This window comes from Leptodactylus fuscus, chromosome 4 (assembly GCF_031893055.1).
Source record: "Leptodactylus fuscus isolate aLepFus1 chromosome 4, aLepFus1.hap2, whole genome shotgun sequence".
Classification (NCBI taxonomy): Eukaryota; Metazoa; Chordata; class Amphibia; order Anura; family Leptodactylidae; genus Leptodactylus; species Leptodactylus fuscus.
The window spans coordinates 26,873,930-26,888,496 of record NC_134268.1 but is presented as its reverse complement, the minus strand read 5'-3'; the positions used below and the strand labels follow the sequence as shown (position 1 = coordinate 26,888,496).

Below are 14,567 nucleotides of genomic sequence, written 5' to 3'. Positions count from 1 at the left end.
ATCTGATCTAAGATTAGTAAAAAAAATCCCATTGACTTGCATTGGGATCGGAATTGGGATCGAGATCGGGTTCGAATGAAAAATGATCGGAAATCAGATTTCAAAATCGATCCTGAAAAGTCAAGATCGGCTCAACCCTACTGACCGGCCAGAGGCCTGGGTGTCTGATCTTTAATTATCTCATCTCTAATTCTATTCTAAGGGTACGTCATCAAATTAAATGTAAATGTAAATGCAAAGTAAATGTGTAAGTAACACTGCCATGTTTCCATCTGTTATATCTGTAGCTACGGCTGGAGCCAGACACCGAGTGTGACACCATGTCTCCGGCGGTGATTCTTCTTCTGTGTGTCTCCATTCACATGACATGTAAGTAGTTATATACAAATATAAAATACATTTATCTTACATAACAGGATTTTTTGGGAAAACACAGATAATTCCATTTTGCAAAAATTATCAAATTTTTTTAAAAAAAAATTTCTCAGTGCATCTCCCCTACCCCAGGATCTGTTTCGAATAGATGGCGGGAGATAAGCAGCATTAGCTTTGCCTGGCAGTCGCTTATCACCTGTCTCTATTGAAATAAATACACACATTGTCCAAGAGTGCATGTATGTCAGATCATTGGAAAATATAGCTAGTGACGAAAAATCTAATTGACTGCTATTGAATATGTATTGGAAGGTTAACGCAGCACTGGCTTACCCATTTTAAGGTTCATTCCAAGTGTTGCACTAGCCCACCAAAGTAGCAGAGGATGCTGCAGTGGTCCCAGGCTCTATCTCAATAATAATCCAGCAATATGACAGATTTATAGCTATTAATTCATCCTGTTAGCTAAATGGTTCAATATTTTTTTATGCATTTTGACTAATAGCAGTACAGAACTAGATCTATAATATGAGTAAAAAATAATAATAAAAACCGGGACAATAGTACGGAGCGCTACTGTAAGGATACCGCACAACGAGGTAATATTCTTGAGGTTGGAGTGTTGTGTTTATTGGTTACAAATAGCAGTTTGGACAATTAAAGGCTACGCGTTTCGACACCAATCAGGTGTCTTCATCAGGCCATAATATGGCCAATGCTGTCAGAGCATGGGAACCAACATCCTTTTATATCTGTAATATGCTCTCCTTACATACATCATTGTATTTAGCAGATAGTTCTGTGCAACCCCCAATGTTATATGCATTTGCCTTACACCTGTTCAAGAACCTTATAAACCTTAAATCCTTAATGACTACAATTAGCATAAAATGCGTTGACTATTTCCAACAACTTTTAGGTACAAACACAATTCATCCATAAACCAATTGCCAGAAAAAGAGAAAACAAATAAAATGTAGAATTATTTTCAACTGAGACAAAAAAACTGAAAAAACTCCCACACAAAACACGTAAAACATGTTGACATTGTTGTTAACATACTAAACTTTGTCCCATATCTTTGACTTTCTTTGCAGATGGACAAGTCAAGGTCTTCCAGATTTCGCCAAATTATGGCAGCTTGAATGGAGCAACAAGACTTACAATCAAAGGACAAGGTAGGACATTACTTTACCAGTTATCCTTAGTACATTGTGAGAATTTAGACAAAAAATTATAAAAATATCTCAGCAATTCTTCCTTTCATCCTCTGATCTCCTTTGATCCTACTTGATTTCACATTACATGCCCAAGATGTGTTACATTTAAGAAAGTGTCTAGTCATAACTAGAGATGAGCGAACACTAAAATGTCCGAGGTTCGAAATCCGATTCGAACAGCCGCACACTGTTCGACTGTTCGAACGGATTTCAAACCCCATTATAGTCTATGGGGGGAAAAGCGAACAAATCGAATTTTCAAAAATTTTGCTCATCTGTAGTTAAAAACTATGTAAATTTGGTATCCCTGGAATTGTACTGACCCATAAAATACAGATGACATGTCATTGTGGCTGCACATTGAATGCTGTAAAAATAAAGCCTATAAGAAAATCACACAAAGTTTTTCACCAGTTCCAGCCCATTCTGAATTTTTTTTTACAGCTTCCCAGTACATAGTGCAGAATAATAAATGGTACCATTACAAATTTCAATTTGCCCCAAACATTAGGCTTTCATATTAAAGAAAAATAACAAAATTATGGGGTTTGGAAGGCTGGGGGTCAAAAATTAAAATTGAAAACTGCCTGGTGGGGAAAGGTTAAGGATGCCATGATAATATGTGCAGACATAACAAAAATTTCCATATATTTTCACAGCACAAATTTGCTGTATATTCCCATAAAAATAGTCAGGTGTTACACTGCAAAGGGTCAATCTGTGACAAGATCTGTGACAGGTTCTCTGTAAGACATCTTTACGGCTACTTCTCAACTTCTCCATGACTTCTGCTGTTAGGATTAAAGATGGACTGAGCAAGTTGGATTTTACAATTTCACTTAAAGATTTCTTACAAAGCCAAGGAGCATTTCCATGACACGAGAGCCTGTGATCTGATCTCACATGTGCTATATGTAGTTTTTATGTCATACAGTATATTGATATAACTTGTACAGTTGACTCGCTTGACTCTCTGCTTATCTTTCGCTCTTTAGGCTTTGCAGCCGCCAACCAGTTCAACTATGGAGATGGAAATACCAATCTGGGCAATAGAGTCCTGCTGATTTCATCGACTCTTTCGGTCCCATGTGATGTAGAGAAAGATTCCAGCCATGCTACTCAGATCATCTGCGTCACCAGGTACTCGGCCTCTTCATCTAATTCCTGGTGAACGTAACCTTTACTTCCATTACTTATTGACAGCACCAAAAACTCTTTGGACTTGTGCCTTGTATTAGGTGTAGGTAGGATGGGGGTGGCATCTGGATCTCTTTAGTCCTGTGTTAACCATATTACAATACGGTCAATATTGGTTGATAATAAAGTACATTTGCTTGGGCCGTACCTGTGGTGGTGTTGAAGCTGGGGTCTTTACTGGCAGGCAATGGAGCCAGTTACAGAATAAAGACTAGCATGTAGTAGGCCACTCTTAACAACTGGCTGAGAGTTCAGAGGTGTAACCTGATGCTCTTGGATCCTGATTAGGATTGAGCGATCGGGATTGGAAAAGATCGGATTTCGATCGGCGATCGAGTAAATTTCACGATCGCAATTGGGATTCCGACCCGATCTTTTCCAGCGGGATCGAGATCGGAGGTTATCTCAAGATCGGCTCAACCCTAAAAGTGACTTTTCCCATAGAGAAGCATTGACTAGGTTTGAGGATCGGGTTTGGAAAGGATCGGATTCCGATCGGCGATCGAGCAAATTTCACGATCGCGATCAGGATCGAGATCGGCTGGAAAATGATCGGAAATCGGATTTTATAATCGATCTTGAAATCTCAAGATCGGCTCAACCCTAATCCTGATGCTATGTATAATACTGCCATATTATTATGCTGTACAGGTTCTGGGGATAATATCACTCACTAAGGAGAGATTACCTTCTTAGGTGTATGGAGTCTTACAAAAAGCCTTTTTCGTTCCACTAGGGGGATTATGAGAAAAATATGCAAATCTTTTTCCCAAGATGTAAATAGGAAAACAGTGCTTCTGTTTGCTGCCCTCTATGGGTAGCTCCCTTGAACATCATGCCCAACTTTTTCAACAAGCCCATGTCGTAGCAACAAAGGCTTGTTGAAAAAGTCGAGCATAATGTTCAAGGGAGCTACCCATAGAGGGCAGCAAACAGAGGCACTGTTTTCCTATTTACATCTTAGGGCACAGATTTGCATATATTTCCCATATGCTGTACAGGACACTTTGGGTCCCCACAGCCTCTGCACCTTGTATAGTTGCATGTCTGGTTCCATTAACATTGGATATGATGAAATGAATAAGAAGTATGTACTAGAAAACTAGCATCCTGACTATGAAAACAGTATTATATACTGATAGAAAGCGCCCGGGTATCAGAGATGTTGGTGCAGTTAATTTCGGCATTAATATCCCTTCACTGTCAGAAGAACGGAGCTTACTACACATTGTCATCCCTGGACCATGAGGAATGTTCCCTCTGACAGTACAAGTACTATTAGGGAGGGGAGGCGGGGGGCGTTCCTCATAGCCTAGCGTCTCACAACCAAGGGGTTCTGGTGCTGAAACCAATGGCACCGATATCTCCAGGAAAAACGGAACATAAAAAAAATGGACATGTTAATAAACAAGTTGAATTCATGTTTTGGGCCTGCAAATTCAATCTATCATATCATAGCGGTGAAAGTAATACTGAAAAACAGGTTTTGCGTTTTTAATTTTTACGAAAGGCTTTATGTGATGTGTTTTCTGGCAAGTTTCTTTTAATACCCAAGAATGAATGCATGATTATAAAAAAACCCCATAAAAATAAAATACTATTTTCCTGTGTTACAGACCCATGCCAGATGATCCTTACAAGGTGAATGTGAGTGTTGATGGCGTTCCTGTGTCCCCCAGCAACACCTGTTATGGATCCTATCTGTACTGGTGGTGTATGTTCCGGGTATGGTAATGCAGTTTGTTACTAATTTTTTCCTACATGATATATACCATTAATGACTGAGCATTTGCCCTAAATTCTAATACATTTAAGGCTGGTTGCAGATGACCGGGTGCAACCGGCCTGGCGTGAATTAAAAGCACGGGCAGCAAACAGGGGTTATGGGGATGTTCCCCATGTGCCGTCCGTACCCGGGCTCTGCTTCTGCAGCTCCTTTCGTTAAATCAATAGGAACCACGGAGGAAAGTGCCACAGAATAGGACAGGAATAGGGGAACTATTCTACATTCTGCGCCCCACACACAGGACTGTGAAATTCATGGCCGTGTGTACGGGCCCATAGAAAAGAATGGGTCAGTTTGTTATCAGTGAAATACAGGGATAGCAGACTGAACATGGTCACAGTAGTCTGCAAGGGTCTGTAGGCTAAGGCCCTACATTGCAGAAATGCAGAGGTTTGGGCTGCTTCTGTTTATTCTCATCCTCACAAAGAGCTTGGCAAAAGCTGCAGTTACAAAAACGCATTCAAAATGCAACATGTCAATTTAAGCTGTGATAGATTTAACAGGAAAGAAACTTTTACCCAGTGAACCAACTATTACCTATCGTAGGGCCAGAACAATAAAAAATATTCTGGCGTCCAGCAAACTGCGGTTCCCAAAAAAGCCCATTCCCTTATTCTATCTGGTTTCATGTCTAATAGGACATGATTTTTTGGTCACAATGACTTAACTATGGGTTAATACCAATGTATAAAAAATACAGTATGGCATCTACACCTCACCAATTTACATGTCTTTATGTTCCTTATTGTGAATTTATGTGCACAACTATTGTCAATATTGACAACTATATGAATTTATGTACAATGTATTTTTAAAGATGTAAAATTATTTTTATATACACACACATATATATATATATATATATATATATATATATATATATATATATATAATACTTTTATATTCATGCAGTTACTAGTGAAGCCTTTTGTGTATATTTTTAGATCTGATAAAGGGGTGGAGTATTTTGTTTTGGCTCCTATACCCCGAAACAAGTCATTCAAATAAATAAATACTTACCTTATTGAAGCAATCTTTGTAGCCCTGAGTGAGCGCTATCAACTACCATTATTGGTATATCCAAATCCCACCAGCTGCACTCATCGACCTGGGCTCGTTTTACGTTGATACGCTGCCAACAAACTCGGTTTATCAGTCTAAGCATATATACGCTCCAGTGACAGAAGATATATCCGATTTTTCAAAGATCCACAAGAAGCGCGGTTTTTCTTGCCTACTCTTCCAATTTAGGAAAGAAAAAAGCAGAGAAACACACTGCAAAAACTCAATGAAAAAAAAAACTTTTTTTTTTCTGCATCGATTTTAGCTGCGTTTCTCTATTTGTGGCCTAAGGGTGAATTCACACTGAGTAAACGCTAGCTTATTCTGAACGTAAAACACGTTCAGAATAAGCGGCGTCTAAAGCAGCTCCATTCATTTCTATGGGAGCGGGGATACGAGCGCTCCCCATAGAAATGAATGGGCTGCTTCTTTCACTCCGTGCAGTCCCATTGAAGTGAATGGGGAGTGCCGGCGTGTACGCTCCGGCATGAGCAGAGCTTGCCGTATACGCCGGCACTCCCCATTCACTTCAATGGGACTGCACGGAGTGAAAGAAGCAGCCCATTCATTTCTATGGGGAGCGCTCGTATCCCCGCTCCCATAGAAATGAATGGAGCTGCTTTAGACGCCGCTTATTCTGAACGTGTTTTACGTTCAGAATAAGCTAGCGTTTACTCAGTGTGAATGCACCCTTAGTCTAAATGAGTTTGCAGTTTTGGAAACACTTAATGCACATTTTATCCTGAAGATTGGTCGACTTTGTGTAGGTTCCAATGTTCAGATTAATTGGTGCAGGATTGCCTGGTTTTTGGCGCACACCATTTACATAACAGGTGCTGGAAAAATTCAAGAATTTTCCAACCTGCTAGCTGGTTTTGAGAAAAGTGAGTCGGGATCAGGGCAGGGATGAGAGACTTACTTTAACTCCTACCAAAAAAGGAGAGTTGACTCATAACTGAATTTGGCTTAGATTTCAATCCTGCACATCCTTTTGTGCACCAGAGATAGAAAGGGGTCACTGATAGTGGCTCAGTGGTTAGCACTGTATTCTTGCAGCACTGGAGTCCTTGGTTCGAATTCTGCCGAGGGCAAAAAAAAACATTTGCAAGGAGTTTGTTTGTTCTCCCCGTGTTTGCATGGATTTCCATCCCATACTCCAAAGACATACTGATAAGGAAAAAATGTACATTGTGAGCTCTATGTGGGGCTCATAATCTGCAATTAAAGAAAAAACAAAGGGGTCGGGGACATAACCCCTTCAACACCCCAGGCCACCAACGATTTACTGTATGACACTATTATTTAAACACTGAGGGTAAGGCCCAACATAGCGAAATGAAGCAAAGAAAAACTTTGGAACAAAACGAAACAGAAACATCATGTTTTTTCCACATTTTTCTTGCACTTCCTTATCATACCTGTACAGAAAAAAGATATAATTGACGGATATACTTGACATTCTATGATTTTCACAAATGGGATCTTTTTTAAAAATGCAGCTTTTTTTGCTGCTGATTTTTTCTCCAATGTGTGGATCCCAGAATCCCATCCAGAATCCCATCCCATTATCCAGAATCCCATCCACTTTGCATGCACTGTAAAATGCAGCGTTTTTTTGTCACAACTTTTCTGCCACGTCCAAAAAATAAAAACTGGGAAAAATAAACTGGGAAAGCATATAAGGGGAATATTAAACTTCGGGGGCAGATAGAGGAGGACATTACACTGTGGGGGCATATGAAGAAGAACATAAAACTGGGGGACAGATGAAGAAGGATATTAAACTGGGGGCAACTGGAGAGGGACATTAAACCCGGGGTGTAGCTGGAAGAGAACATTAAAATGGGGACAACTGGAGGAGGACATTAAACTGGGGGCAACTGATGGGGGATGAAGTTTGGATGTGAGAATTTTGGATGTCCAAGGCTGCAGGGGGTGTGATTCAGAGCTCCAATCAGAGACAGCCAGGGAGGATATATTTTTGCATTCCCACCAAATATGCAAATAGGAGCCTAGGGCCTTATGGCAGCACCAATACAAAGGGGAAGAACTTATGAATTATAATGGGCATTTTATACCATCTATTGACCAAGTTGAAGCTCGACTCTTGCAAGCATACACATCTAGAAGGGCACATGGAGCACTTGAGAACAGAGGATATTACTCCAGGGGTAAGGGACATTTGAAGTTCTGCCTCCCATTTTTGTACGTATGAGGGAAGCTCCGTGCCTAGTTCACGCAGAAGATTGGAGTAGAGAAGAGAGAGGTCTTGGTGTACTTTGCTTCCAGAATAGAAGCTGCTCTAGCCATGAAGTAGTGCATTGCTAGACACCTGCCTCAGTGCTCCCAGGTATATAGCCTTAATCGATTGATATGTTAATAAATTAGTCTGGAAGGAGAGGGGTGTTGTGTGAACTCAGAGTAAGGGAACCTTTACACAGAGTTTGCGCTCCGCTCATTCTGAACGTAAACTCGTTCAGAGTGAGCGGTGTAAAAAACAGATCCCATTGACTTGAATGGGTGCCGGCATACGCGCACTCCCCATTGAAATCAATGGGAGGCTTTTTTTTACCTATTGCTTTCACTGTGATATGCGCATATGCCGGCACCCATGGAAATCAATAGGATCTGTTTTAACGCCGCTCGCGCTGAACGAGTTTACGTTCAGAATGAGCGGAGCATAAACTCCGTGTGCAGGCTCCCTAAGCCCCATCAATTAGTATGGAGTCGTAAGGTGACCGCCCAACATGTTTTGGCACAATGGGAGTCCAAAAACTTTGATTTCAATAGGTTGTTAAGTTTAATCCCAAGTATTTAATAGAGTCGTGACACAGTGGAAATGGGGAAGTGGCCTATAACTCAGATTTAAGCGATGGGGGACAAAAGACACATAAGCCTTTGGATTTTAAGGTATTAATTTTAATTCGAGAAGGTATCGAAGGCCGTAAGGGTTGTGGCTATATGTGGTAGAGCAACCGATGGATTGGTAAGGATTATTAGTAGGTCGTCTGCAAATGGGACCTTACTATGACATACCTCTCCACTTACCAAACCCTTCAAAAATGGATCCTGTCTAGAGATGAGCGAACAGTAAAATTTTTGAGGTTCAATATTCGTTTTGAGTAGCCCCTCAATGTTAGACTACTCAAATCGAATATCGAACCCTATTATAGTCTATGGGGGGGGAAATGCTCGTTTCAGGGGTAGGCAATGTTCGATCAAATTATACTTACCAAGTCCACGAGTGAGGATCGGGCTGGATCCTCCGAGAAGTCTTCTTCTTGCAGCGTCCCCACGGCGTCTTCCAGCCCTTCATTCACTCTGCTAGGCATCGGGCCTTGGCAGAGACGACTGCGTATGCCCGCACTACAAGTGGACATGTGCAGTCAGCTCTGCCCAGGCCCGATGCCTGGCAGAGTGAATGAAGAGCCGGAAGACGCCGCGGGGAAGCTGCACGGAGAAGACTTCTAAAGGTAGGAGAAGAATCAGCATTGATTGGCCGACTGTATAGCATTCGGCCAATCAATACTGGTTCTGCATTAAACTTTTACATTTGAACAGCGAGTGGTACTCGATCGAGTACGAGTATTTCGAATACCGTAGTATTCAATCGAATACCTACTCGATCGAGTGCTACTCGCTCATCTCTAATCCTGTCATATATTCTGCATTAATGTCTCAATGGACAGTACAAAAAGTAAGGTGGATAGTGGACAGCCCTGGCTAGCGCCAATTTTAATATTAAACAATAGGGGCATCCATTAAACCTAATCTTGGTGTTAGGTCTAGAGTACAGAGCCAAAACCTTCTGACCAAACATGACGTAATGTCATTGTCATAAAGGTCCAGTCTACTCGATTGAAAGCTTTTTCGGCAACTGTTGATAGAAGAACCAACATTGGATCAAGTGGAGTATGTGCTGGGTGTTATGTTTGTGCTCTCTGCCAGTTACAAAATCTGCCTGTTCTGGGTAGATCAGTGAGGGAAGTAAGGTTTTTAATCTATTAGCCACTAATATGGCATATAGTATAACATCTACGTTTAGCAGGGAGATGGGATGGTAGCTTCCGCATTGAGTTGGGTCTTTGCCTTCCTTAGGAATAATAGAAATCTGAGCTTCCAAAACCTGGGAGGAAAAGCAATGGGCATCCTCTATAGAGTTACAGACCTGAAGAAAAACACATCAGATATTTTGCACAATAAGATTTACTTTATTTAAGGAAAAACATATCAATGTATCGTACTAAGCAGTACTACAGTTATTTTTACATTATGTTATTCCAGCCGCAAGCAACTTCGACCCCAGTGATTAACAGTATAGGACCAGTTGCTGGGACTCCAGGTATTTATGACTTTCAAATGATTTTATTGAGATTTTTCAGACGGTTAAATATTTTATATTTTATATTTAGAACCTGCTTGTGGATTTGGATAAATTGGTATTTGTTAAGAAATTCATCAAAACGGTATAAACCGACTATATTCATTAGAGCCACAGTTTGTAGGTGTGACCCCTGCTACATCCAAGCTCACTCCTCTGGAAAGTGGGCTTGGGACCCCTGTTTTAGTGCCCAATCGGGGGCCGTGCCTACAGTGATCATATGTTTGTCACCTATTCTATAAATATATAATACATGCTTTTTGATGGGATAACTCCTTTACAGGGGTTGCCCCTTTGGATGACCCTTTTTCTTTCCTTATTTTGTCCCCTGAAAATAAACTACACTCAGCATATCCCATTACAAAGAGCTACAAATAAAGACTAAACTTAGCAATGAAAATGTGCCAGAATTCCGAATTTGTATCCAAAACTGTCATACAAGCTTTATATCACATTTAATATATATTTTAGACACTTTTTGTTCCTTGTCCTTCAAGGGATGGGACTTAAAGGGACAGGGGGTGATACAGCAGATGTCAGGCCTATAAAGATGGCGCCCACTCAAGAAACACAGGCTTCCGTGGTTACCTTGGGCCACTGATATCATAGAGGAGGAGGAAGTGTATTCATGATTCATGGGTGGCCAACCCCAAGAATTCTGGGTTTGGCTGTACCTGAAATTTTTGGATAATTTACAACAAACCTTGCTCATTCCAAGTCATTTCGCTCATTTCTTTGAAACAATGCCATTACATAAATGATATACTTTCATGGATAGTTCAGTAGTTCCACTATGTCTGCACATCTTCTTTTATGTTTCAGGTTCTCTGATCACAATCAAAGGCACAATATACACTGATGTCTATGGCAGTAATACGGCTTTAAGTTCTAACAGGAAAAATGTCCGAGTTCTCAGGTAAGTCATTTAGATAATGTTCTGATTTCATAAATTTTACAAAAACAATATTCATTAAAGGGAGTCTGTCAGCATAACCCAAACTATCCACCTGGCCCCGCAGATAGGTTAGGGTCACCTGAATTTAACAATTTTTTTTTCCACTTGTAAATCAGTGCCTGCTTGGAGGAACAAGGCTATTTCCATTGCTGCAAAGAGGTAAGGGAGGTCCTTCCCTTGTTGCTCCAAAGAGCTTATTTGCAAATTTACAAAAACAGCGATATCTTGGCAAAGGAGACAGCCTTCCACTGTCAGGGCATCATAAGAGTTGTAAGTCTTCCAAACAGTTTGCAGATGCAAGTAGGGAATCACCACTGTATAGGGTGGTGTAGTGCTAAGGTATTAAATGACCATCAGGAATCCATATTGACAGTATCAATTTAAGAATATTAGATGGTAACAGTTAGCCTGTGCCCCCGCCTCCCGAGACTAGTATTATGGAGAAGGCGGGGCTTAGGAGAGTGTGGGCGGGTACTGGGAGGGGAGATGTTAGTAATGCACTCACGTCTCCCCACCCACACTCTCCAGCAGCACCAAGCTCTGCCTACTCCCTGTATCTCTACAATACTAGTCTAGGGAGGCGGGCGCAGGGCGCTCTGAAGAGGACAGAGGACCCCAGAGTAGTATTGTAGAGATGTAGGGAGTAGGCGGGTCTTAGTGCGGCTGGAGAGTGTGGGCGGGGAGACGTGAGTGCATCTCATTTGCAGGGCTCTGCAAATGAGACATGGCACCTGAAAACTGTTTCAGCAAAACCTGCTTTCCAAATGTCCTTCCCTTTGGTGCGGTGCTGTATGCCCAAACATCAGTTTAGATCCACATGTGTAGTACTTTTGTGTAACAAATTGTGAGATGCATTTTCTCCTTTAATCCCTTGTGAATATGTTAATTTGAGAGATAAATAAATGTAAATTTTACCTCCATATTGTTACCATGTAATGGTGTAAGAGTTAACACATTTCTACATATGCTGTTTTGAATTATTTGAGGGGTGCAGTTACAAAAATGGAGTGATTTATAGGGGTTTTCTAATAGAAAGACCTTTATAATTCTCTTCAGAACTGAAGTGGTGTCTAAAAAGTTAGTTTGGGAAATTTCTTGTAAATCTAGAAAATCACTGTTACACTTCAAAGCCTTCTAACATCTGAAATAAATGAAAGGACAATTACAAGATGATTCCGATATAAAGCAGAGATATGGTAGATAACATTAATTTGGGTGACATGACTATCTTTCTGAAAAGCAGAACATTTCCCATTTTTGAAAATTGATTTTTTTTTGTCCAAATTTCCTATTTTTTTTAATGCAAATCTATTCTTCTCCGAAACTTTATTGGAAGAGGGTGATCAGTTGCAGTGACAGTCGGAAGCCTGGTGAAGGCTCCTAGGCTCGCCATTACATTAGTTCATAGGTAGCATGTAATAGAAGTGAAAAGTGAATGGATTTCCCTATACTCTGCAATACAGAGGAGCCTGACTTGGAATAACCATGAGGAAATAAATGTAGATCTACAACACATGAAGTGCCTGACATAGTTAATTTCTAATTCTGATTTATGTCTCAGGGTTTACGCTGGAGGAATGCCGTGTAACCTGCTTGTACCTAACTCTGATACTCTGTAAGTCAAGTTGTTCGAGTGTAACTATAATTGCTTTAAAAAATGTAATTCCAAATTAACAGATTTTTTTTTCTATTTTTGTACTTATTTTCAGTAATTTATTGTATGATGTTTTAAAGGGGCTCTATCAGCAAAATCATGCTGATAGAGCCCCATATATGCGTGAATAGCCTTTAAAAAGGCTATTCAGGCACCGCTAAAGTTATATTAAACTACCCCCCGGTTTCAAATAAAACCCTAAAACAGAATATGTTCATCTTACCAAACGTGCACGGGGGGCGGGCATTCTGGGTCCCACGTCATCTTCAGCCACGCTTCCTCTTCCAGCGATGTCCTCGGGTCCCGTCTAACTTGCGAACTGACATTGATAAAAAATGGCGCGGGTGCATGCGCAGTATCATGCTGCTACTACTACTTCTACTGCACATGCGCCCGTGCCATTTTTTATCAATGTCAGTTCACGAGTTAGACGGGACCCAAGGACATCGCTGGAAGAGGAGGCGTGGCTGAAGATGACGTCGGACCCAGAATCCCCGCCCCCCGTGCATGTTCGGTAAGATGAACATATTCTGTTTTAGGGTTTTATTTTAAACCGGGGGAGGGGGGGGGGGGGGTAGTTTAATATAACATTAGCAGTGCCTGAATAGCCTTTTTAAAGGCATGCAAATGTGGGGCTCTATCAGCATGATTTTGCTGATAGAGCCCCTTTAAGTGTGGAGACATCAGGGGACATTAGTTGCAGGCAATCAGGACCTTTCACCAACTCCATATCTTAGCATTCTTTAAAAGGTCAGCTTTTCCACTGTGTACCTGGGTGCAGGAGAAATAGGTGCTGTGTCACAATATTAGTGGTACGGGGGCAGGAGTTTAGTAGTCAGGTAAGGCTGGGAAGGCTGGAGACAGGTAGACATGCCCACCCAGTGTTAAGCAGCCATTTTCTTGTGGCCACTTACACAGTAAGCGGCCACAAGAAAATGGCCGCTTACACCAGGCCGGCATGCGCAGTCGGCTCTGCCCGAGGCCCCACAGCAGAGCCGACTTGTGCATTTGTAGAAGTTTCTCTCGCAGCATTGGGGACGCCCCCACTGCTGTTTAGGCGCATACATAGAAGTTTCACCCCAGCACCAGAAGAAAACACATGAAGATGGAGGCGGCACTGGAGAGTTCTCTCGCAGCATTGGGGACGCCCCCACTGTTGCGAGAGAACTCATTTGCATACCAAAGAAAACTTAGATTTCTACTGAACGGCGGCACGGAGAAGACATCTAAAGGTAGGAGAAGAATAGCATTTCTTAGGGCTATTCCTACGTGTTAGTCACGAAAAATTGCATTTTAATGATAGGATCCCTTTAGGCTACTGTGAGCTTGCAGCCAGCAGTGGGAAGTTCCAGAGAACTAAAGAGAATCTACAGACAGGAGATCTCCTGGGTGTACAGCCTGTATTCACATGCCTAAACACAATACTAACACATCCAGGAAGTATCAGGGTCACATATATATATATATATATATATATATATATATATATATATATATATATAGTCCAATCAAGGTTAAATCAACACAATAGTCCAGCAGACAACTATTCAACCAGATGAATAGCTCAGCAAGCAAGAAGACTCAGAACAAGGACACAGGCTCACATTGTGACACGCCGATATCTCTCCACTGTCAGAAGGGCTGGCCTTCCTACCTAGCACCAATATCTCCAGGAACCTGGTCATGTATTTCCAAGGCTGACTTCTGTGCAGCGTTATTTTTCTAGTGGTAGATAAAACTACGCATGCTTGAGGATGTGAAAGGTCCTCTTTAATAGGCTTCTTACCACTGATTCCAGCACTGTGGGAATTATTTCTCTAGTCCCTTCTGTTCCTGAGCAATCATTTCTGTTCGTTCCTGTATCCAATGTGCTAATTAGATTATTTACTGTCAGGTGGGCTGTCCTAGGCTGGATCAGGCAAACCAGGACTGCCCCA

The 14,567-nt window shown here is 41.4% G+C and overlaps 1 protein-coding gene across 1 annotated transcript in view; it reads left to right on the top strand.

Moving 5' to 3' along the window:
• The first annotated feature begins 320 nt into the window (after positions 1-320).
• Positions 321-14,567, top strand: part of LOC142200097 (fibrocystin-L-like) — a 169,166-nt gene continuing 154,919 nt past the window's right edge. The window contains exons 1-7 of the mRNA XM_075270161.1: positions 321-369; positions 1,473-1,553; positions 2,591-2,735; positions 4,409-4,517; positions 9,925-9,982; positions 10,844-10,937; positions 12,538-12,591. Of these exons, the coding sequence (XP_075126262.1) occupies positions 321-369; positions 1,473-1,553; positions 2,591-2,735; positions 4,409-4,517; positions 9,925-9,982; positions 10,844-10,937; positions 12,538-12,591 (590 nt within the window). The remainder of the gene's footprint in view (positions 370-1,472; positions 1,554-2,590; positions 2,736-4,408; positions 4,518-9,924; positions 9,983-10,843; positions 10,938-12,537; positions 12,592-14,567) is intronic.